The 26981-nt window shown below is 36.7% G+C and overlaps 1 protein-coding gene across 9 annotated transcripts in view; it reads right to left on the bottom strand.

The window, feature by feature from the left end:
• BTRC (beta-transducin repeat containing E3 ubiquitin protein ligase) overlaps positions 1–26981 on the bottom strand; it is a 174004-nt gene that overhangs the window by 22406 nt on the left and 124617 nt on the right. For all 9 annotated transcript variants that reach the window (XR_011473550.1, XM_070432465.1, XM_070432466.1 and 6 more), the window contains 2 exons: positions 5514–5745; positions 2328–2514 (listed from right to left, as the gene is read on the bottom strand). Coding sequence is in view for 8 of the 9 variants with exons in the window: in XM_070432465.1 (XP_070288566.1) it covers positions 2328–2514; positions 5514–5745 (419 nt within the window). In the remaining variant the exon portion in view is untranslated. The remainder of the gene's footprint in view (positions 1–2327; positions 2515–5513; positions 5746–26981) is intronic.

Here is a 26981-nt window from a genome sequence, read left to right on the forward strand (position 1 = left end):
CAGGAGGCAGCTGATCGATGTTTCTCTCTCATCGATGTTTCTAACTCTCTATCCCTCTCCCTTCCTCTCTGTAAAAAATCAATAAAATATATTTAAAAAAAAAATTACAACAGCAAAGTAGAAGTTAAACCCAAAGCTTTATTAGAAAACCGTATTTACTTATTTATTTTTGGTTGGACAAAATGGGCAAAACTATCAATGACAGCATTTGGGGGACTTGATTGACATAGTAGGCTTGGTAAGATAACTTAAAAGAATAAAATGAATAACTGACCATACACTAAAAATTTTTTTTAGGTGGGGGAAGAATACTAACACAGGAAGAAAGGCAACATGTAAAAATAGAAGCAGCCACAGAAAGTCAAGGTGATACTGGAAGTGGAAAAAAACTTGTAATTTCATGGGGCTACATTAAGTTAAGATGACAAATGTGGACAAAGACAAAGGAACATAATAGTCAGAACTCTGAAGGGTATTCAAAAGGGCAGGAGTGGGTTCCTATGGTTGAAGAGATAGGGGAAAGGGTGATAATTACAGTTGGATCCTGGATTATTTTTCAGTTATACCTTCACACACCCCTTTTAAAAAGCCCCAAAGCCATTTCTTCAATGATCTTATATTTTTTCCTGTATAACTAACATAACAGATCTTGCTGTTTAGTGCCAACTCTAAGCAAAATTGTGAAGACTGTGTTGATTTTTGGCATTTTTACATGCATCTGCTCAAATCTGCCCATATACTCCTTGTTCTCACTATCTTAAAAAATAAAGACTGTGAACTCCCAGTGTCTGATAAAGGTTCACTATCCTTTATAGTCCAAATGGGACCAAAGTGTATTTTAACAGGGAACAAAACCTTTATGGCTATGGGGATGAATCTCTATAACGGAAATTTCAGGTCAGGAGTGATTTGGAGGAGAGTTTCTTTTCATTCCCTCCCCCCCCTTGAGGGGTAGAGAAATAGTCCTTGCTGCCCTACAACGTTCCCATGTAAGCAACTGCCTGCTCTATTTCTAAGGTTGATCTTGGCATGCTAAACAAAATGATGGACTTTGAATACCATACAGCTACATACTATTTTGTTTTTTTATGCTATAAAGAATTTATTCCAAAGTATGGAATAAGTTATGAGATAAGGTTTCTATTTTTCTATATAGTGAAATAAATGAGGATAGAAAAAATATTTGGGGAAGGAGAAATAACAGTATGCTTTCATTTATGCAATTTTTACATAGCCAAACAATTGCCTGGCATTTTCTCCCCTTAACTGAATTTGAGAGAAATATTAAAGTCTTCCTAATAGCCAGAATGACAGAACTCTCTTGCAGTACTTGATATAAAATTTACAGGGCGTTTTGTTTATTACATACCAATTAATTTCAAAGATAAAAGGGAGCCAACTATATTATAATGAAAATTGCTAAGAAAAGCTGATCCTCCATTTTTAATTGTTTTGTATCTCTTTATGATCCAAGGTAAAAAACTGATAAAATTCATTGCTCAGAATAATACCAAGCACACATATGTCTGCTGATGCATATCTATCAACTAAAATATTTAATGTCACCTTTATTTTATAGAAATATTCATAGCTGACTTTCTTATAGTGACATTCTAGAGGTATCCTCTGAGAGCAAATTATGTACAGAAGAATCTTCCAGAAGTTCTAACAAAATGGTACCATTACATTAACAAAACAACAAAACTGGTAAGTCTCAGACTGCTAACTATAAAATGCCTTAAAGAATTCAAGCTTAAGCAGTAAAATCTTGAAAAAATATATCTTATGAAAAAAACCATTATTTATACCAAATTCCATTTTTCACTTTTCTGATGGCTATAGCTCTTATTTTAGTTGGGCATAAAAATAATTTTGATTACAAAGGCAATAAAACACTCCAGGCATGGGCTAAAGGCAAGAAATCTTCTAAAGGAGAAAATAATTATTTGTTCTGGATTGTTTTAGGGGAAAGCTGGATCTGATGGCTTCTACGTGATTCAAAGTCATCTACTTGCCTTATAAATTGCCCCTCAGCCCTTTTTCAGAATACTGTTTCTGCCCAGAGAACAGAATGCTTTAAAAAGGAAGGCTAGTCACGTTTTTTTGTTATTTTCTGCAAAGCAGTATTAACACATTATAATGTCATTTATGTGTGATTGGTCAGAAGAAAAACTGCCTAGTACATGAACAACTATTCTACATTTTTTGCTATAAACCAGCAAAATCACTGTATTAAATGAGAATGGTCTCACTGGTTCCCGACAACATTCCAATGAATGAGTGGCCAGGTCCTGAAGCTCTAATAGTAAAAAAGTTAAAAGGCTCACCATCCTCTTCGTTCTGCCAGGCCTCTCCACAGAGAATCTGTCCTGACCATTCTCTCGATGAGCTTTTTCCATAACATGCCATCAGATGTTACTCGGTACCATTCCTTGCACACAAGTTCAGCAGCACATAGTGATTTGGCATCCAGATATGACAGAATGTTCTCAGCAATGTGATCCAAACCCCGAGCTTTTGGTGGGGGAAGGAGGCAAAGAAGAACATAGATGGTAAATGATTTTTTACAAAAGGTCTTTGAAACAAAACAGCATTTATTCTGTTATGAAGGCACATCACTGTCCCTAGTGTGTCCAGTTTCTTTTTCAAACTGAAACTTAGGTCAAATGAGTGTCAATAATTTTTCCATAAGGTTACAGAAATGAACAGTATTTTCTATCTTCCTTTAGATAAGGAAGTTAAAGCTAACATCCAGCAAACCCCCCAAGACATTAAAAATAAAAAGGATTCCAGAAAACAATTCACATCTATCTGTATGGATTTCAGCACTAGGGGATGTTCTATGGATGGCATCTCAAACTCTGTGATTCAGACCCCCCCAAATCTCTATATTAGGTCCATTTCTCATTCTGTTTCTATTACTGCTGCAGTTCCAAAGCTGTTCAGTAAAAGAAATATCCTTTAAATGTACTGGGGGAGAGGCACTAAGTCAGAATGTGCTGGGCTATAGAATTTTGGGCATGCAGAAAGAAGAGAAGAAGGAAATACAGATTGGTATAGGAACATCCCAAGAGGAAAGACAGAAAGGAATGTTTAAGTTCAAGGATGAGTTTAATTTCAGATGTTTAAAAAAAACTATATTTGAGAATAGTTGCTGCTATAAAACCTAAATGACAGTACCAAAAAATGAAAATAATCCCAAACCAATAGATAACTTGGTTAGAATTTCAGAGACTATTTTGTAGGATGTACAGAGCAAAACACAGTGGAAGTAGATCTTGAGCTGAGTAAACTAGATGGGCTTCCCAATTACACTTTTCTACCACTCAAATCTCTACTGAGGCCTCAGAGGAACAGATCCTATAAAATAGGATGATCTCACTAATAAACCTTTTGGCTGCTGTGCTAATTCACAAGTGAGACAAAAACATTCAAAGTTCTTTCTCTTTACATGTTACATATCAAAGTTTGCTGAAGACTTAAATAGTACCGAAGGATTCCTTCAAACTTGACTCCCTTAGGCACAAACTTAAATAGAACAGAATACCATATTCCATCTTGTGCCTTTCCCCTGAATCATATGAAGACACACTTGGACGCCATTAGCAACAATCCAAATGTGTTTAAACATTATTGTAATTATAAAGATTGTATGGATATTATCACACTTTTCAGAAGATTTAGAAAATAAGTGTCAAGTGGATCTTATTTGGCTAGCATCACATTCGTATATATATGTATATGTATTATTTTTAATCCTCATTTGAGGATATGTTCATTGATTTTAGAGACAGGAATAGGGGAGAAGGAGGGAGAATTAGTGGGAAGGAGGGAGGAAGAGGGAGACGGAGGGGGAGGGGAAGAGGGAGAGGGAGGGGGAGACAGAGGGAAAAGAGGAGGGGGAGGGGGGAGGGGGGAGGGAAAAGGGGGAGGGGGAGGGGGGGAGAGAGAGGGAGAAACATCAGCTGCCTCCCATACAGGCCCCAGGGACCAAACTGGTAACCTGGGTATGTGTCCTGACAGGGAATCAAACCCAAAACCTTTTGTGTACACGATGACACTCCAAGCAACTGAGTCACCAGGACAGGGCAATCACATTCCATATTTAAGCATAAGCAGATGGAAGCATCCATCGCCTCATTCTTATTAAAGGAACATGATTATAAGCCAATTAAAATATAAAAATTAGCTCTTCATGCAAAATACAGTGATGATGCAAATCCTGCATCTTTATACTGAAACTTTCTACACCATCAGAAGTTTCCAAAATCCATTCCTGTGCTTTTAATGGCTGCCATCAAATTGCTCCTGATCTTTCACAATGTCCCTATAATAACTCTTTGGAAGTAATTTCACCTAACACTCCAAACAAACCCATTACATTAATGGATTACAGGTATTTTTTGAAGTAGTTTGGTTTACTAAATGTAGCCAGATGGTATAGGTTTATAAGTTAAAATGGCTGTAAAGCATTAGACTGATGATTTAACATCTTATAAAGTGGTCAGCAGATACACACCAGGAATCACTATTAGGTAAAGGGATACAATGGTCTAATCAACTCCTGTTCAATTCGCAGTGGTATATGCTTGAGATAGTAACATGTCTCAGTGAAGGGGAAGAGCACAGTAATGAGGTACACACAGGTTGTTCTCACAGAAAACTGTTTGCCTGTGGCTAAAACAAAATCCAATGAGTGAAGAGGAGGCAGAAATCTATTCTATTTAACAAAAGATACAGGTACAAATTCAGCTTTAAAATGATTATTTCTAATTTATAAACATGCATTTCTTTTGTTTTAAAGGGAAATTTAAAATGCAATTTTGGAAAAACAAAAGTTTTTTAAAAAGTTATAATTGGCAAAGATTAAGCAAGTGGTAATAAGCAGTTTTGGGGAGGGTGTAAGTTGGTATATTTTTCTTAGAGGATAGTTTGGTACATGTGATAAAAGCTTTAAAATGTTCATATGTTTGTGTGTGTATACATATATATGTATATGTATATTATTATTACAATAGGTATTTGATTACCGTGCACAGTGAGATTGTAAAGCCTGGAATTTACATATTTAATGTCACAGCAAGGCTGCTGAGATACCCTTTTTTCTAAAACACTCAAAAATGTTTCTTTTTCATTCGTACAATTTAAATATTCTGTTGATAAACTCTCTTAGAAATCCAAAGGCAAGTATATAAGTTAACATATCTTGAAACTAAGATACATCTCAAACCAGATAATGCTTCAGAAAAGATGTTACTTGAACCAGTGTGTGGGTAAACAGGGTGAGTAGAAGAGCATGAGATAGGGAGAAGATAGGGAAAAGAGCAGTTTCTATGTCCAGAATTTGATTTTTTTTTTGTATTTATATTCCAAGAAGGTACGATTAAAGGACTCAGTTTGTAAAAATGAAGCCAAAAAAGACTTAAAAAGATGTATAGCTAAGATCCAGTACTATTACCATTGTAACATATCTTCCAGGCAAATTAATGGCTCACAAACACCCGTAGACATACCTGGCAGAGCAGTTATGAAATCCCTCTGCAGCATAGGTTTAAGGTACGAGTTTATGTGCCCATGTTGGTAATGACACATTTGGGATATAAGATGTTCCACAAATTCCACTTGATCGGACTCTGACCACTGCTCAAAATATTTGACACACAGCTCCTTTTCCTTCTCATAGCTTGCCGAGAGTTTCCGTTGCTTGGGCACAATCATACTGGAAGTGCCATTGGCAAGTTTTGTCTGTAGAAAGGGTGGATTAAACACACACACACATAACAGTAAGTATTGAAAATGAGGGAAATATATAATTTGTTGGTCTTGCATGCTATGTTATGTCTATATGATAGAGCTCACTGTTACACTTACTAATTGAATATTTGTGAACAGCGATTACAAGGAAAGACACAGAAATACCATAGTAAGTTGGTAAATTGGGAATATTGCTGGATGACTAGGCATCCATTTCCAAACCTTCATAGGAAGACATTATTTGGGGATATATATAGATGAAAACCAAAAGCTGAAAGCATGTTGTTACTATTACTAGCAAGCCAAGAAAGCTAATTTCCTTTTTCTTTTGCCAGGCAAAGGAATTTGGACCTAATTCTGCAGAAAATGGTTCAACAGCAAAGCTTCTTGGGTAAGAATAAGTAGAAAATGCAAAAAATGGCTTTGCAGTTAGAGCAGAAGTGGCACACAGCTCTGCACTGAGGCGCTGTAGGATGGAAGACGGATGAAAATAACTAAGAGCAAGTTCTGTCTTCACTTCTGTTGGGGATGTAGGCTGGGTCAGCTCCTTATTTCATTCTTCCATTGATTTTTCCTATTTTCTTTAAGGCTTATATAAAACCTTTTGTTCAGTTTTAAAATACATTAATTTATAATTTGCTTTTTCTTGTATATATCAGTTACTAGACATTTATACAATTACTGACAACTTATTTTCTAATAGTCAAATAAGAAATCCTCCATACAAAGAAAGGCCAATGACTAATTTGAGACTATGGTACCTTTGGAGCTAAAGCTCAAATAACATTTATATGCTTCATCTACTCTTCTTTCTCCACCCGACCCCCCCAAAAAATCCCATCTCCACTGTCATCAAAATTAAATGCCATAAAGTATTTTTTTTATTAATTGGTTCCGTCAATAAATATTAATTAAGCATTTACAACATGCCAAACATTGTCCTAGGTGCTAGGAATACAACACTGAACAAAAATAACAGTCTATCATTGGGGGAACTTATGTTCTAGTGTGTACAGCAAGTTAAAAACAACCAAATAAATAGAAAATATAATGTCTACAGTGCTATGAGAAAACTAAAGCAGGATAAGGGGATAGGCAAAATTATATGATGGTCCCAAGAAGCTTGGCTACTGATGTACACACATCTTTCAGTTTTTCAAACAAACATGTAGATACTGCTGTGATTTAATTAAGGTCCCAAATTAGTTGACCTTAAAGTTGGGAGATTTACTCTGGTGGGTCTGATCTAATCAAATGAGCTCTGTAAAAGCAGAGTTGGTGGCGGAAGAGGAAGGAGACCATGGCAAGGAATGCAGGCAGCCTCCAAGAGCTGACAGCCAGTAAAGAAATGGGGATCTCAACCCTACAAAGGCAAGAAACAGAATTCTGCCAACAACAATGAGCGAAGAAGAGAATTTCCCCCCAGAGCCTCTGGATGAGAACTGGCCAACCCTTGATAGATTTTTTTTTTTTAATCCTCACCCAAGGATATTTTTTCCATTGATTTCCAGACTCACATATAGTCAGTTGATTTTTGAGAAAGGTACTAAGATAATTCAATCGGGAAAGGATAGTCTTTTCAACAAATGATGCTGAAACAACTGGATATCTGTTTAGAAAAATGAACTTGCTCTTTACTTTAGATCACAAACAAAAATTAACTTAAGTGGATTCTGGATTTATATGTAGAACTTCTAGAAAAAAATATAAGAGGAAATCTTGTTGCTACGTGGATAGGCATACATTTCATAGATAAGTCAGTATGTGGTAAAATTTTAAACTTCTGGTTTCAAAAAAAACAGTTAAGAAAATAAAAATTCAAATAATAAACTATGAGAAAATATTCGCAATATATGTATTTGATAAAGGACTTGTATCTAAAAATATATAAGGAACTCCCAGAACTCAGTAAGAAAACAAATAACCCTTTTTCTTTAAGTAGGCAAAAGACTTGGAGAGACACTCAACAAAAAAAGATCCAGGGATGACCAATAAGCACATGAACACCATTATGACTAGAAAACGCAAATAAAATCACAAGACACCACTACAAACTTACTAGTAGGTCTAAAAGTAAAGAGACTGACCATACCAAGTATTGGCAAGAATGAGGAGCTATTGGGTCTCTCATACATTGCTGGCAGTAATGTTTACTGGTACAACTACTTCAGAAAAACCGGTTGACAGTTTCTTATAAAGTGAAACATACTTATTATATGAGCCAGCAATTCCACTCCTGGGTACTTATTCCTCCAAATGAAAACATATTTCCACACAAAACACTTGTACATGAATTTTCATAGCTGCTTATGAATAAGAGTCCCAAACTGAAAAAGTCCATCAAGAGCTGAACTGATAAAGTTACAGATACACAAAATGACAAGGATAAATCTCAAAAACATGCTGAACAAAAGAAGCCAGGCACAAAAGAGTACATACTTTATGATTCTCTTTATATGAAACTCTAAGGATAACAAGTCTAATTTATAATAATAAAAACAAATCAGTGGTAGCATGGGGCTGAATGTGGGGGTGGGACAGACTGAGTTAAGGGCAGAAGAGTTTTGGGGGCAATGAAAATGTTCTACAGTTGTTACACAGGTGTATACAGTTGCCAAAATTCATCAAACTGTATACTTTCAATGGGTGTATTTTATTATATGTAAGTTACCTTAATAAAATTGATTTTAAAACTTCTAAGGATAGGGTATGTCTAAGGATAAATGCCACTGTAATATTAATTTCATTTGTAATGAAGATATTACATTTGTAGAGATAACAAAGGTAAAGGCCTTTGTTATCAACCCTCTTCCTTCTATCATTCTCCCATACAGATTTTTCTACTAATGTCTGAAGTAAATGCAGCAAAATTTCAATTTGAGAACCTTTAAAAATCCACAAGGGTACAGTGAAAAAGTTCACTTATTAAAAACCCAAAAGGTTGTATATTAGAGTGTATGGGAGAGAGGGTAATGGTTATTGGTGGCAATAGAATTGATTTGGCCTTCCCAACAAAAGCCCAATGACTCAACCACTACTGTTCAAATGTCTAGGAAAGCTGACAAACAACCTCAGGTTAATGGTAACACTAACTTTCTGCCACCCCTGCACATCTCCTTTTTTTGCTTTTCTGTTAACAATGAACAGTTATCTCCAAAAGAAAGAAGCAAGAAGCTGTCAGGTGACAAGCACACAAAATGAAAGAAAAGTATTTATATGACTGTCCACAGCTTAGTCCTCAAAGGCTAAGGGCTAGCATTCCCCACCCACGCCTCCTCCTCCCCACCCCCGAAGACATAGTACATGCATCACTTTCAAAATTACCATAAATTTCTCTGAAGCTGCCGCAAGGGCCAGGATAGAAAAATACACTCTTGCAGACACCAACTAGTCTAACCAACACACCACTGTAATATTAAGTGTGTTGACTTTGCTACCTGTATAGGTTGGAAGATACAGCATGGACTGGTTAAACTTGATGGTAAAAATGACAGATGTTTCTAATTTGCATGCAAAACCTCCTTTATTTAACCACTAAGAAAGGGCATGGTAAGTAGAGAAGGAAAATGTTCCAGACATAGGACACTATTTGCAATTAGGGGAGCAAGGCCTAGTTAAAGAGTAATATTTACGACTAGAGAGATGCAAATGATATTTAAGGATTCTGTTTGGCTTTAAGATGGGCTTTGAAGAAAGAATGGCATTGAAACCTATAGTAGAGGGAAGAAGATATAATGATTAATAGAATGAATCAATATAAGATAAAATGGGCAAGGGTTGTGCTGGGGGTAAGGCTATATGTTTCTCTCATGAAACTTTAGAGTTATCAAGCAACCAACAGCCATTTATTGAGTGACTACTCTGTGCTGGGCATTTTTCTAGGTGCTAGGGAAACTGTAGAGAAGAGGCACACAAAGTTTCTTTACCTTCTCTGGGGAAGGATAGAGGCAGAATATATAATAAATATATTAATTCCAGAAACTAGTAAGTATTGTGAAGAAAACAAAAGATGGTAACATAAAATAGGAAGTGAGTAGTACAGCATACTTTAACTGAGGTGGTCATGAAATGATGCTGAAGGAGATAACATGTGAACTGAAATCTAAATGTAAGTCAGTCTTCTGAAGATCTGGGGAAAGGCCTTTCAAACAGAAGAAAGAGCAAATCAAAGCTGTGTTCAAGTGGAAGACAGAAAGAAGGCTAGCACAGCTGGGACAGTGAATGACTGGTGGGAAATGAGGTCATGAGGTGGCCTGGAGCCAGATCATATAAGGCCTTCTGGGCCTCAGTAAGGAGTATGGATTTCATCCTAAGTGTAAAGGAGAGCCCCTGAGGTTTTGAAGTAGTCAAATATAACATCATCTGATTTATGCTTTAGAAATATTTACTCTAGCTGCCACACAGAACATGGTGGTGAGGGCTGGGAAGGTAGGAAGAAGATAACAAGAACGAGCTGTGAGAGCAGAGGCAGGAAGACCAATCAGAAGTCTGATAAAATACTCCTGCACGTGGTGATAGTGGCTAAAATTAGAAAATTTGAAGAAAGGTATTTTACCCTCACACGAGAGGAAAGAAGAGAGAGGGCCTGTTGAGAATATAAATCCAGGTTATAATACACATTTATTTCAGTATAATGATTTACTGATCCTTCAAATATTTAATTTGATACATTAACTTGAATGGGGATTGAACCAGGGTTCTTGCTCCTGCAGCCAGGAGAAACAAGAGTCTTGAGGCAGAAGGGAGGATTTAAAAAAAAAAAAAGTGTTTATTGATTCTAGAGAGAGAGGAAGGGAGAGAAACACCGATGAAAGAAACAGATTGGTTCAGCTGCCTCTCGCATGCCCCCCACCGGGGACCAAGCCCATCTGGTAACCTCTTGGTGCACAAGATGATGCCCAACCAACTAAGCCATAGTGGCCAGGGCAGAAGGGAGGATTTTCAAAGGTCTATACTATACTCTCTATTGGCTATTGCCAGGCTTTATTTAGTTAAATAAGAATTTTAAAAAAATGCTGATTTTAAAGTTCTTTTTTCTATTGTTTTTCTTTGATTTATCTTTAAAAAAAAGTTACATCTCTTTTTTAAAAAGTTAACATTGTCTTGGTTGAATTAAAAGGAAACGGTATAGTCAACATTTTGATTAGAATTGAAAGAAATAGCCCTGACTGGTTTGGCTCAGTGGATAGAGCGTCGGCCTGCGGACTCAAGGGTCCCAGGTTCGATTCCAGTCAAGGGCATGTACCTCAGTTGCGGGCACATCCCCAGTGGGGGATGTGCAGGAGGCAGCCGATCGATGTTTCTCTCTCATCGATGTTTCTAACTCTCTATCTCTAGCCTTTCCTCTCTGTAAAAAATCAATAAAATATATTAAAAAAAAAAAAAAAGAAGAAAGAAATAAGTAGGCACACCTAGCAATGGAATGGTGATAGCAGGGAGGTCCAGAACAGTTCTACAACTCCTACAGAGCCAGGGTAGAAAAGAAAAAGGGACCCAGAAGGGAGAGCCCATTAGCATTTTGGCATCTTTTAACAAGGAGATTTCAAGAGAAAAAGAATTTGGCCATAAATTGAACATGCCGAGTAAAAAGTAATGAATACTCAAAAGTGGGATATAACCCTTTAAAACTTTCAGTGACTAAAGAAGTAGTTCATTATCTTTTTGGGGTGAGAGTGAAAATGAAAAGAAAATGGTGGCTGTACATATAGATGGGATATACAGTTCAACCGAAGTAAACATCACATTTCACAGTGGGATTACTGCATTAATATTTTAACAGCTTCTACTAAATATGATTACATATTAGGTGAACTCATAAATATGTCAGATCTGATTAGTGAACATGGAAGACGGGAAGGGGCAGATTTGTCAGCAGAAGGAAAGTTTACATTATGAATCTGATTTCTAATAACCAACAAGAAAAAGCTTGCAATCACTTCAATTCTTTTAAATAAAACTCACTAGGAAATGAACTCACACATGTACCAGTGTAAATGATTATTTGAAGACTGGACATTTTTTTCTATTTATTAATTACAGGCAGAGTCATATAAAAAAATTCATCAAGCCAAGCCTTTTTTGTTAGTTCTGAATTTTTGAGGTAAAAGGATAAGATAGTCACTTAACATTTTTAGGTTTCAAAACTGGGGCTCTTATTTCTGTAGTGGGCTCCCTCATGCAACTTTATAGCTTCCAGGGCGATAGGTTCTTTTGTTCTAAATCAAGACACTCACAGCAGTTTAATTTACTGCTGCATTATTATAGCTACTAACTACACACACCTCCAAGGCTGGTAAACCCACTGATGTAGGCAGTGCCACCTTAAAAGGATTTTTGGACGGGTCTTAGTAATGGGGAGGAAAAAAAAGGACATAATGTTTAATTATAAGAAATGATTGAAATAGGCACAGACATACCCCGGGTGCCTCTGCACTGCAGCAAGCTCTAAACTTGTTATCGTTAATGGTTTAAATTTCACTGTGCTAATCATTTCAGGACACAAGCCTTTCTTGATAATCTAATGAATTATTCCAACATCCTTCAGCAAAAAAAATCCTCCATGACAGCACTAATTACAAGACGTTTTCCCAGTGCTTATGTAAAATATGACAGAGCAGCAGCTTAGGGAATTGCAGAAAACTGCTTCTAATTTCCACTGAGAAACTGACAAACACCTCTCTTTCATCTCTCCCAGCTCTCAAGTAAGATTTAACTTTCTCATTTAGTTAATTACCGAGTGAGGATCATCATTTCCCCGGATCGGAGCGGCACGGAGCCTTTATCGTGTTAACTTGTGAACTTGATCGATGGCTGCTGCTAAAACTTAATAACTTCACCCCCTGGCAAATTGTAAGATAAATATAATAGGAGAAACTCTGACAGTAAAAACCTGCCAGAAATGAGCACTGTGTTTATGTTTCTTTGCAGGCAGCAAAAAAACAACCAACAGCTTATTACTGGTTGCGTGTTACTTATATTTAAAAGACTCCAGGCACTTAACTTTCTATGTACTGTTAAAACTTTGCTCATCAGATGGGGAAGAATGGGAAAATGCACCAGTGATGCAGATTTGGGGAAGTGAGGAAAGAAGGCGGGGAGGACTGGGAGAAGAGTAAAGCAAGGGAACAAATACATTGTGTAAAATTTTTTTAAATGTCACGTTTATCATATAAAATGTCCAACCAGCATAAACAGGCATAAAATCTTTAAAATAAATCTGGACTTCTAGGATACTGTATGAACTATATCAGGTAGCAAAGCAAGAGAATTTCACTCACTCAAATTTTTTCAATGACCATAACTTCATGCCTGAAGAATTCAATTAACTGCAGAATTCCTAGATCTCTTTTCAAAAACCCCTGCAGCTAGAAAACCATTCACTAACGACACCAGTTAACCCTTTCTGAACCAAGTACCCTACAGCTAGGAAATGCATAACTATGTCTAGAACATGTCATCCAGTCTTATATTCACTTTCCACACCTAAACTAGGCAAATGAGAAGGAAATAATCTGGAAGTTCTTTCTATCAAATTTGAATCTGAACTTGGAATTTTAACATTTACCTGTGGAAGAGTTCATATCATTGCCTAGGACATCATGAATTTTATGCCTTTTTATAACCGACAAGGTATAACAGTAATAGAATGGCTGCTCACACATGCTAGTCCCCTCTCCCCACCAAGACTGATGAACTGGGCTGAAAACAAATCTACATATAAATTGCCAAGTCTGTCACACTGACCATCCTCATGGCATAGAAATATTATAGAAAAACAAAATACGAACTACATTTTGGTGAGGGTAGAGAAAGGCAGAAGAAGTCCTGTAGGACTTAAGAGTTTAAGCCTACCTTGTGAGACAGTATTTAACATCTATTACCTGCTGTGAGAGCACCAATAGCTGAAGTCTGAGGGGCCACCATTTTGAAAGTTGAAAGGATTTGGAAAATAGAATATCAAAATGGCAAACAAAATTTATATTCACTGGAGGATCAAATCTTATTCATTTTATTTTGTTTTTACTTTCATTAAATGAGGATCTACTGGGGTCAGGCACAGAAAGATCAAATGATTTTTAAAACAAGGCATTTATAATAGACACTTTACACAATATGAAAAACACAAAAGCACAAAGAACATAAAAATTATTCATAATTTCCACCATGAACAAAATAAACAATGTTCACATGTTGGTGGGTATATATCTTTCTGGTCTTTAGAAAAATCATTAGTCAATTATTTGATGTGGGGAGGATGTTTGTTATCTGGAGTATTCTTTGGCTATAACATTAAATTAATCATAGCAGGCAAAATTTATCTCCTTTGTTGAACACCTCAGAATAGTCAAGATCTGATCCTGGAAGATACAGAGTTATAGGTGATTGTGACTGTGGAAGGAGGGGAAAGAAGAGGATGAAGAGGAGGAAGGAGAGAGGAGAGAAAGAGGAGGGGGGAGTTGAAGGGGGGGGAAGGAAAGGAAAGCAGAGTAGGGAGGGAGAGGAAGGAGGAGTAGAAAAGGGAAAGGAAAAATGAAAGTGACTGGGGGTGGGGTGAAGGAGGGAGTGGTGACTGGGGAGCAGGGTTAGGAGAGAGACAGAGAAGAGATGAGAAGGGGGAGAGAGAGAGATGTGGGGTTTGGGAAGAGATGGAGGGATTAGGGGTAAGGTGGAGAGAAATGAGGGGGGAAAGAATAAGTATAATCAAATGCAAAATGGACCTAGCATTAACAAGCTCATCTGCTCCAAGAAAAACAATATGCTTGTTGGACAAACAGGTCCTCTCCCACACAATAAACAGTAAACATCAAAAGGGAGAGGAGAGGAAGAACTATTTTCCTAAACCACTGAATGTTTCAGGCAAAGTAATAAAGTTTAATTGTCTGGAATCTGGTTGCTCTTTCTGTAAACTTCCTCCGATAGAGGTTGCTCATCTGAATGTTAAATAATGTTAATATTTCCACAATCAAATTTCTGTGATGAAGCAAGTTTAAACTAAGAGTCTTCTCCCTAACTCCTCCCTCACATCCTCCCTTTATTTTAGCATCAGAAGGTTAAGCTCTACCATAAATAACAGGGAATGATGGAAGCACTGGCGGCCAGAAGAAAACACAAGAGATACACTTAAAGCACAATTAAAAACTACATGGAAAAAATATCGTCAGTACTACCTTCCTCCTCTTTGTGCGCTAATCCTTACATTTTGTGTCCAATAAAAAGGTTTCAATGACTTGGTAAAATGTGGTCCTGAAGAAAGCCTCTGAGAAGCTATATCTAGAACCTACATTATGAAAATATAAGGTTTTGGGGGATAGGGTCTCAAGAAGCTAACTCAGCTTTCTAGAAGAAGTTCAGCTCTTTCCAAATGCTTGTTAATGCATGTTAAATGCAGCAAGAAATAATCCTATGAGGCAGCAGCACAGGCCTCTCTTAGCTGCAGTGAATGAAGTAAATGACTTGTGACTTCGGGAAGTCTTGGTTATCTGCAGGTAAAACTTTAATAACCCTTGGAGCATCAAGGGACTAAAGACATTTCTCTCTGGAATAGTTGGGTAATTGTTTTCTTAATTTATCCAGGAAAAAGCTTAGTTTGGATGCAGTGTCTGTTTTTTTTTTGGTTTTTTTTTTTGAGCAGAGGTGATCAAAATAACTTGCTCAGATTCATATGTTAGTTGCGTTCAGACAAAATTTTAAAATGCAGTTGTTACATAAAGTATATATTCTGTCTTAAAATGAAATCTGGCTCTTCTTTTTTTTTAATGACAATGAAGCTCCATGTCAATGACTAAGACTAAATGCAGACCCAGAAGACTGCTTTACCATAGACGGATAAATGTATTTCACACGAACACCAAGACTACAAGTGCCACATTGAAGACAGTCCTTCGAAGGAGCTATGTTTATATAGAATATCATAAATAAATAACATTGGAGTTTGGAACCAAGTCTATCCCAGCTCTGCCATTTACTTGAAGTGTGATCTTGGCTAAGTTACTTAACCTCTCTGTGCCTCAATGACCTCATCTGTAAAATGGTGATTGTTACAATACTTACCTGGAAGGGTTAATGTTAGGATAAAAAAAATAATACATGAAACGGCATTTATAAGAATACCTGGCACATAGTAAGGGCATTAGCTGTCTTTATGCTTTTAACTAGAATGTACATACTGCTGACTAAATGCAATGTTCTTTGCTTTGACAAGTTTAAGTCCAGAAACCTTTACTTTTAAACTCCGAAGGACAAAGATTATGACATAAGCCCTTTATGTCTATGTAACAGCAGCTCAAAAACTGGTAAAATGAATTTTTAACCCAAACTAATATAAGAAGTGGATATTGCTTTTTGGGAGTGTAGTGGTAAATTGCCTTATGGTGTAAACATAATTGTAGTCCCCGTTCTCTCACCAATAAGGATGATACTATCACTACACTGACACTTTGTTCATAAGAACTCTAACTTGGTAACCTTTAATCCACTGTTTTCTAAGGTAAGTTTGAAGTTTGAATACTTTTATATAGTAATAAAATATGTAAAATATTATCATGAAAAATTTAAGAATCAAAGTAAAACTAAACTTCCAAAAGGAATAGTGCTTGATATTTAACAATTGGAGAAGACAGAAAAGAGCAAAAGAAAGACCTCAAAATATATTACAATATGGAATAAAAGACATTTGAAATTCAATTTTTTTTCACTTTCTATCTTTCAAAGCAATTGACAAAACATATTCCCATAAAACTCAAAGTTATTGAGAGAAGAACAGTATGGAAATTATTAGAATGGTAACAAGACTCTCAATGTATTGCTGGTTTCTACCAAAGAGCTAACATCCTGTAGGTAGAGAGTACAGTTTGCTTCCTTCAGACTCTGTAGCTTGTTTAGTATTCAGCAAAGAGAGCTAGGGCAGAAACCAGACTAAAATTCTAGCTGTCACCAGCACCCATTGTCCTTTCTCTCAAAAACTGGCAGAAAAACTATTAACTTGTAATTTTGTCTGAAGGTTATTTACATTTCCCTCACATAGGTACTATTTTTATGGAGTTCCATGGGCCAGAGACTGGCAGATTTTTGGTGTTTCTGAGGGAAGACTGAATTTTGAGGGTTACAAAACTTTTTCTTTTTCAGAATGGGACCAACTCCCACCAGGGATTTTTGTGTGTATTTACTGGGAGGGAAGGTGTGATAAAAAAATAAAAATTGGGAAGACAGTTACTTTCATAATATACTTGATTTAGAAATAGGAATTGTATTCTGCCTTTGCAGAATTTGGCTTTCTTAAAGCATAAAATGGTTTATATAAAGACATTTCCTGGTTTACTAAATAACCTTTTTACTTCACTTGGGTGTAGCCTAAGCTCACATAAAGGACTAAAAATAGGAAATTCAAAGGTAGCAATTTTTTTCCCCATGAAATTTTTCTACTAGTATGTGTCAAATGTTCAGTTTCTATTTAAGGAATACATACTGAAATTTGATGCTTTGGAAACAAACCATTATGAAAAAGTTTTCTTATAGCTGACAAACATGTTAATAGTCCCAAAACAAAAATGAAGCAGCATGATGGCCTGATCCTATCACTAATTAGCTACATGATCTTGGGCAGGTCTCTACTCCCATGAGGTGTCATCTGTAAAATGAGTGGGTGTTGTGGATAATTTGTGGCTCAGTCTAGCTTTTATATTTTGAGTCTATGATTCAGTTCCAAGGTATATTAAAAGAGCTGAGCAAAAAAATTTAAAAATAGAGACTAATGCTCTACATTTTCTTATTAAAAAACGAACATATTAGAGTTTAAAGATACATCTCAAGTAAAAAGAAAAATATCTGTCATAATATTATTTGGGTAAGCAATATATTTTCAAAATTCCAAGAATAAGTCAAACTTTTCTGCAACAATTGAGTCTTTTATGTAAATAAATGCTATTATTCTGAGTGACAGGTACACAGGTAACATCATTATTCTGATTTTTTGATATGCTAAAAATATTCCATAATTAAGAATTTAACATTTTATTTTATTTATTTTTTATTTATTTTAAATATATTTTATTGATTTTTTTACAGAGAGGAAGGGAGAGAGAGAGAGAGTTAGAAACATCAATGAGAGAGAAACATCGATCAGCTGCCTCCTGCACATCTCCTACTGGGGATGTGCCTGCAACCCAGGTACATGCCCTTGACCTGAATCAAACCTGGGACCTTTCAGTCGACGCTCTATCCATTGAGCCAAACCGGTTTCGGCAAGAATTTAACATTTTAGACCTGGCCAGTAGCTTAGTTGGTAAGAGCATCATCCTGATACACCAACGTTGTGGGTTCGATCCTGGTCAGGGGACATACAGAAATCAACCAGTGAATGCATAAGTAGGTGGAGCACAGCAGATGGATGTTTCTCTCCTCTCTCTTTCTCTCTCTCTCAAATCAATAAAAAAATTTAAAAGAAAAAACTTATCAGTGTTAACCTTTTCAGGACTGACACTTGGATCTGAAGATCTAATATTGTCTTCTTGAAGTTTTCTGTGTCTCAATTTGCCTCATTTCTTTCATATCTACTCTCGTGTTTTTCCCCATCCATCTTTCTTCATAGTTCCCAGTATTTAAGGGAACATTTTCTAGAAAATTGCCAATAAATGAATATCTCTTTATTAAAAATCCTTTTACTTCCCACGATGGCAAAAAAATTATATCAATTTAATACACCAACTTGTCTTATTTAGGGCCACATCAAAGCAATATGGCTGCATGAAGAGTCTGCACATAGATAAGAAAAGCCTACTGGGATCCTCTTAATGCTTTATCAAGGTTATAGTGGTCATGATCAGATGGCTGCTGTTCTCTGCCAGTTTAATTCTCAGCACTATAGACCATAGCATGCTGTATCTTAAAGACTTTTTCTTTCAGATTCCAAAGGCCAACGAGTGTCCTCAAGGTCAAGGTAGCATATTAGTTATTATAATAGATAAATGAATATGGAAATAACTGGAGCTCAATTTCCATTTGAAAAATTAAGTTTGATTGAAATTTACAAACAGAATTTGTGACTTCAACTTCCATGGTGATAGTATTTTTTGATGGAGAGCAATCTAATGGGCCTACATTGTAAGTACGTAAAGCTGGAAGAGTGGGCTGATATTAGAATGGACTTAGACTAAGAGAGAAGCAATGACAATGTGGGGTGGGGTTGGGAGGCAGACAGAATCAAGACATTTTGGAGGACACAGTTTAGGGATAATAGCTAGGAGGCTGGGAATTACTTATGGAGTAAGTAAAATAAATTATTGTTTTAAAGGTAGCATACTACATAGTGTCAGACAAGCCTAGTTCAAGCTCTGTGTCTGTAATGTACAAACATGTAAGCTAGTTCTCTGTAAGCCTCAATACTTTTTCACATAAAAAAAGGGATAATACCACCTATTCCCCATGGTTATTAAAAGAAATAACAGATTATTTGTAAAATGCTAAGCACATTAAGTCTGGCACATAAATGCTCAAAAAAAGGTAGCTCTTATTGTTTGCTATAAGTAGAAACCATTGCAGCAATTCAGGTTGTATTAGGGCCTGCCCATCAAACTCTGAAACTGAAGTTTTAACGGAAATTTCTTACCAAATTCCCTAAGAAGGGGAACTATTGAGTATTTTAAAATATGCTAACTTGTTGGGTCACCATTAGCTAATGTGACTGGAGACAGAACTGTGAAGAAAGAAAAAAATAATTTAAGATGTGATTAGATTGTAAGAGCAGCCCAGTTAAACCAGGCTCGAAGACTCTGGGGAAAATCAAAGGAAACTACAATTTAGGAATTTTTGTGTATACTGAGTTATCTCACAAATCTATTAGGACTTTCTATGTACAAGTGCTACACTAGGCAATGCAAAGGTCACAGAGATGGTAAATATTGACAAGCTGACTCTAAAATTCATAAGGAAATGCAAATGGCCAGGAATAACCAAGGTAATATTAAAGAATAACAACAAAACTGGAGGGTGTACTATCAGAAGTTCAGATTTGACAAAAACCATATACATATATGGTCATATAATTTATGACAAAGAGAACAATCCAGTACAAAGGAAAACACATATTTTAATAAATAGAGCTGAATCAACTGAGTATCAACATTAAAAACAACAACAATAAAAACTTCTCACCTGTACCTAACATCACACACAAAAATCAAATGGATTATAGATCAAAATGTGAAAGGTAAAAATAATAAAAATTTAAGAAGAAAATAAAAGAGAATATCTTCATGACACTGGGGTCAACACAGATTTTTTAAAAAGTATATTTTTTATTGTTTAGACACAGATTTCTTAAGTAGAATTTTAAAATACTAATTATATATGAAAAAGATTGATAAATTGGAATAAAATTAAGAACGTCTGTTCATCAATAGATCTCATTTAAAAAGTACAGCCCTGACCGGTTTGGCTCAGTGGATAGAGCGTCGGTCTGCTGACTGAAGGATCCCAGGTTCGATTCCGGTCAAGGGCATGTACCTTGGTTGCGGGCACATCCCCACTAGGGAGTGTGCAGGAGGCAGCTGATCGATGTTTCTCTCTCATCGATGTTTCTAACTCTCTATCTCTCTCCCTTCCTCTCTGTAAAAAAATCAATTATATATATATATATATATATATATATATTTAAAAAGTACAAAGGTAAGCCACAGAGTAGGAGAAAATATGTTTAACACACATATCAGACAAAGGATTTATACTAGAATTCATTAAAAAACTACAAATCATTAAGAAAAATACATAAAACCCAGTAGAAAAATGGCAAAAGACTTCACATGATCAAACAACATATAAAAAGATGCTCAATTTAAAAAAAAAGAAAGAAAAGCTCAATTTTAAGTGTTAAGGGAAATGTAAATTAAAAAACAAGCAATATTAACACTACTGAACTGTACACTTAAAAATGGTTAAGACTATAAATTTTGTTATATGTCAAAAAAACCCCAAATAAACCATAATGTGATACTGGTGCTACCCAACACCAGAATACTACAAAGAAAAAGCCAGACAAATGTTGCTTAATGAGGAAAAGGAACAATAGAACTCTCACTGCTGGACAGAGTATAAATTGATACCACTAGTTTGGAAATTCCAATTCCCTTCCTAGTTACATACCCAATACCCAGCAGAATACATGTATTCATTGTACATATTCACCAAAAGATACATACAAATTTTTTTGTAGTTATCAATATCTGAAAGGAACCCAAATGTTCATCTATAGTAAAATGAATAAATACATTTGGTATCCTATATAATAAAAGCATAGTATGCAAATTGTCCCCTCGACCGGGGTTCTTCTGGGAGTTCAAGCAGAGGGCGGGCCAGAGGGGGGAAGGGAGGGAGGCTCGGTGCTGGCAGGTAGCCAGGGGAAGGGAGGGAGGCCCCGGCCGGTGGCAGTGGCAGCAGACAGCTGGGAGAAGGGAGGGAGTACATGGCCGGCAGCCACTAGCGACCCAACCAGTGCACGAATTTCATACACTGGGCCTCTAGTATTCATATAATGAAATACTGCACATGAGATGAGAATCTAAAAAATCACAACTATATACAATATGACTCTTAAAAACATTGCATTGAATGAAATAAGTCAAACAGTAAATAATGTATGATTCCACTTATATGAGGTTCAAAACAGGCAAAACTAATGTATGATGTTAGAAGTGAGGATAATTGTTACCACCCTTGGGAGAGGAGTGACAAAGAGGGCAGGAGTAGGCTTTTGAAACATTCTTTTACTTTCCTTCCTTCTTTCTTTTAAAAAGAATCATGGTGGAGATTACACAGGTGTGTTCACTTTGTGCAAGTTCAGAGTCAAATTCAGGGTCTCCCGAATCACTGTATTAGAAGGAGATGATTATATTCATAGAAAGAGAGAGAAAGGTGAATAAAGTCCTGTTTGGTAACAGAGAGTCCTAACCCTTATTTTCCGATATAAAAGAAAGAGGAAGTTCTAATAAAAAAGATTTAAATTTCTACCAGGGAACAGTATTAGCCTCTGTCTTCAATTGCGACCCTATGGCCACATACAGACAATTGTTCCCATATGCCACTGCTCTGAACAAGGTTAGAGCTCCCTCTAGCACTTTTAACTAAGGAAACACCACAGGCCCTTATAGAGCTGACACATTTTGGTGCTGCCCATGGTTAAATGCAATATGGTGATTTTTATTTTTAATTTGCTTTAATTGTTGCTATGATATGAATAATTAATAGGCTGCCTAAGCCAGTTTTATAAAGTTCACAATACAGAAAACCAGGAGAAAAACATCTACTTAGATAGGAGGCTTAAAAATGGATATAACTGTTATAATATTAGAGAATTTGGAATATTTATTCATGATTTGTGGCAACATTATGTCTCACCAACAAAGAAACATGCTACCAAGCGCTTCCTACAAAAAAATTCTTCAAGTCTTCATCTATTTATCTCTACATGGCTTCATAACAATTGTACCTATAGTACTGGATAAGAACAAAGTAGGTCAGTGTTAGGAGAACCTTGCTCTTTGGTGGAAGAGAAGAGAAAGGTTTGGCTTTAAACACTTAACCTAGTTTCATCAATTCTAAACAAATATTGATTAACATTAAATAACCCCCTGGACAACAGAGACCTATTCAAATTGAAGCCTGTATTCTTTTCCCATGCTTGTAAACTTCCCCTTCTCCACTGACACCATAACCATGTGAAATTATATCAATGTTTCCACTCAGCAATGTCTATTTCATGTCTGGGTATAGCCAGAAAGTATAAGGTAGACATTATGTTGTAATCCTATGCAATCCAGGCAGAATTTTGAGCAGGCTCTAAAAGTTCAATGATTGTAAATAAAACCATCTGGGAATGCAGTCAGAAATAATACGGGCTTCGTTTCTTTACTCTTCCCCACCCTGAAAGAAAATCTGCTTTTAAAGACTCTTGTTAAAATTAGTAGAAATATAAAATTAGCTATAATTAATAAGTTCCTTGAATCAAGGAGAATGAGAGAATGAAAAAGAAGAGAATGTAGAGTCACCTTAAAAGTAAATTCATTTTAGAGAAAACTATTACGTTATTCACTATTCTGCATTCTAATTTTAAGAAATAATTTTTTGAGTTATAATATGAAACAAACATTTCCTATCAACCTGTTTTTAGCATATAGATCGCTCAAAAAGTGTGACCATAATTAAAGGAAACTTGAGCAGTTTCTAAGGGGAATTTTTAGCATTGCTTTTTTTTAGCATTCTAAATGGAGATTAATACAAATCACAAATCAGTACAATATCCTCTCTCATGCTCTGGTTACACACAATCATCCCTCTGCCGCAGACAGAAGTACACCATGGCCTGGCCTGTGAGGCTCAGTGGTAGAGCATCAACCCATGTACCAAGAGGTTACCGGTTCGATTCCCAGTCAGGCACATGCCCAGGTTGCTGGCTCAATCCTGGTGGGGGCCATGCAGGTGGCAGCCGATAGATATTTCTCTCTCATTGATGTTTCTATATCTCTCCCTTCCTATCTCTCTAAAAATCAATAAAAGAAAACATTTTTTAAAAAAGTACACCATGAATGTTAGTCCTGGATCTTTCCTGCACATACAACAAAACCATGATGCCCAGTTACAGCTTAGATTGGTTTTGCATCATGTCTGCTGGTCACATTAACACGGCCACATTCATTCCAAGGGCAGCTCAAACTAGGAGTAAAATATTGCCTGAAAACAGTTATTCATTAACCTACTGAGAGCCTCAATCATGAATTATATTTTTCCTAAGACAGGATTCACTACTGCTCCTCTTTCAATCCACCTAGTATCTGTTGGGAGCCGTATATCATCAACTAGAACAAGAATGACAGATCTAAATTAACATGACAGAAAAGCTATTTGATGCTGCCTCTTGGTTTCTCCACTTCACTCTCTTCTGTGGCATCCAAAGGCTTCAGAACCCTGGCATTAATTAAGCAACAGTTTTATTACACACAATCAAAGCCTGAAAAGAAAAACCTAACAGACAGAAGAGGAGAGTACAAGGTTCAATTAACTGTTTTCCTTTTTTGTGGTTGCTAATTGAGGTATTCTTAATTTTTATCACCTCATGTGGAATGTTGCAAAGGAAAATACTGTAAGTGCAAGAGAAGACAATAAGCCTAAAATATATTACTGTATCATGATTTTATATAACCAATTTGTGTACTTCTGTATTTTCCAAATCCTGGCTACATGTTAATAAACTGTTAACATATAATAGGCACCATAGAGAACTTTTTTAGATAATAGCACCCCCCTTGCTACATCTACCCTAATTTCTATATACTAAAGTTTACAAAATACAGTGGTTGAAAGCACAGGCCCTGGGGCCAGTATGCGTTCAAATTCCAGTTCTGCAATGTACCTTGGGCAAGTTGCTTGATCTCTCTGAGTCCTATTTTATTAGTATTAACACATTAAGCACCCTGTCAGTCACCGGTGACTGATACTATACTTTCTGTCCGGAAGACAAAACAGGCTGGATGCTTAACGTGTTAATTGACAATCAAAAGTAACCTAAACAGCTAACCCCCAAAAATCCTATATAATAAAAGGCTAATATGCAAATCGACCAAATGGTGAAACAACTGGTTGCTATGATGCACACTGACCACCAGGGGGAAGATGCTCAATGTAGGAGCTGCCCCCTGGTGGTCAATGTGCTCTCACAGGGGGAGTGCCTCTCAGCCAGAAACCGAGCTCACAACTGGCGAGTGTAGCGGCAGTGGCAGGAGCCTCTCCCTCCTCTGTGGCAGCACTTCTGACTGCTGGGTTAGGCCCGCTCTGTGGGGAGAGAATCAAAGCCGGGAACAGACCTAAGCCAGCAGTCGAACATCCCACAAGGGCTCCCGGACTGCAAGAGGGCACAGGCCAGGCTGAGGGACACCCCCCCTGCCCCACCGAGTGCATGCATTTTGAGCCTCAAGTAATTATATAAAGCTCTTGCTTAGTATGTACGCTTATTGCATGTTGTCATGTTATAATGTTGAGATAGTGACCCCAATAGAGTACCAGGCTACATGTATTCAAGTTTACATTACTCAGTAACCAAACATTTGAAAAACATCCCATATCCACAAAAATGTATCACTGCAGATAAAATGTACTGTGATCTGGATACATGAAATGTCTACACCTGCTCCTTATCATTTATAACAAAATATTAAAAAAGCTATAATTCTTGGATTTAATTTTAGAACCCTTAAGTATTACTCAGAGAAAAAGCTAAAGAAAACTCTTTAACCTATCAATTTTAAAGTCTAAAATGTCTATATTAATCCTACCAAAATTATGTATATGTGTGTATATATATACACACACATACACAAACATATTATATCAGGATTGAAGGAAACCGATTTTTTTAAGTTCCCTAACTAAACTGCCAGGTTTGTAAGTATGCCAATCACAAGAATAAGAGAAAATAGCCTGGCTAGTGTGCTCAGTGGTTGAGCATGGACCCATGAACCAGGAGGTCGGGGTTCAATCCCTGGTCAGAGCACATGCTCAGGTTGTGGGCTCAATCCCCAGTAGGGGGTGTGCAAGAGGTAGCCCATCAATGATTCTCTCTCATCATTGATGTTTCTCGTTCTCCCTGAAATATATATACATATATTTTGAAGAAAGAATAAGAGAAAATATACAAACTGAAAATGAACCTCACACATAGATGTAAATAAAGCCACTCTTTAGGTTGCCCATTAATCCACAAGTGGCATATTCATCTTATTTACAGTATTATACCCCCTGCCATGATATTCCATTACAGAGTCACGCTACACACTCCATAGTTAACACTGTAGGAACCATCTCTTTTTAAACACGGATTTTTTTCTCCTCCGTTTCCCTTTGGCTTGCTCCCAGGTTTAAAAACAACTTTATAATTAAATTTCTAATGCTATTAGATATTGATAAGAAAATGTGGATAAAGTTAAAGTGATGTCTGAAATATAAAACATAATTAAATTTATATTCAATCTTCTAGTAAGATTTCAACATTACTGTTTGTCATGGTTTTAGTGCTCCATGTGAGCAAGTGCTCCTTAAATATTTTTACAAGCCTGAACATGAAATTTATGTTAACCTTAAATATCAAAAACTTCTATTGTTCCCATTAGAGAATATCCAGGGAAATTTTTACACACACACAATCTAATATTCATTTTTGTTTTCATTTGCTTTTGATGAACCTATTTCTTAACTACTCACTCCTGTCCCAAGCCTCCTCTCTCCTGTCCGAAACAGGATTTCAAGGTCCAAGTATTAACCCTCATAATGTTTTCACAATCATGAAACTATCTAGAAGCATGCACTAAACTATGAAAATATTTACTGAAGATCGATCAGAGCCTGGGCTTTGAAGCCTTAAGGGATATTTTTTAAATTGACAAAATTAATTACTAAACTTAACCAGGAAAAGTAAATTTTTTATTGTAAAAGGACTGCCAATGTATGCTTACATTGTAAATCCTAACTCAAACAGTAGGATGAGACCTGTATTCCGTAACAGCTTATAAAACAACTGGAGGCCCAGTGCATGAAAATCGTGCACTGGGGGGGAGAGGGGGGGAGTGGGTGGAGGGGAGTCCCTCAGCTTGACCTGTGCCCTCTCACAGTCCAAGAGCCTGCGGGGGGAGTGGGCCTAAGTGGGGGAGTGGGCCTAAGCTGTCAGTGGGACATCCTTAGTGCTGCCATGGAGGCGGAAGAGGCTCCTGCCACCGCTGCTGTGCTTGCCAGCCGTGGGCCCGGCTTCTGGCTGAGCAATGCTCCCACCGTACTGACCACCAGGGGACACTCCTGCATTGAGCGTCTAACCCAGGGGTCCTCAAACTTCTTAAACAGGGGGCCAGTTCACTGTTCCTCAGACCGTTGGAGGGCCGGACTATAGTTAAAAAAAAAACTATGAACAAATTCCTATGCACACTGCACATATCTTATTTTGAAGTAAAAAAACAAAACGGGAACAAATACAATATTTGTATTTGCATGTGGCCCGCGGGCCGTAGTTTAAGGACCCCTGGTCTAACCCCTGGTGGTCAGTGCGTGTCATAGCAACCTGTCCTTCTGCAGCCGGTTGATTTGCATATTAGCCTTTTATTATATAGGATTACTAAGGTCTGAATCACCACTTTGAACAGTATTGACACTCATATCATTCCACTCATTTTATATGTAGAACAATGGAACACAGAGCC

Source organism: Myotis yumanensis, unplaced genomic scaffold (assembly GCF_028538775.1).
Source record: "Myotis yumanensis isolate MYYU_CA2020_CCGP unplaced genomic scaffold, mMyoYum1.0.hap1 SCAF_13, whole genome shotgun sequence".
In the NCBI taxonomy this organism is placed as follows: Eukaryota; Metazoa; Chordata; class Mammalia; order Chiroptera; family Vespertilionidae; genus Myotis; species Myotis yumanensis.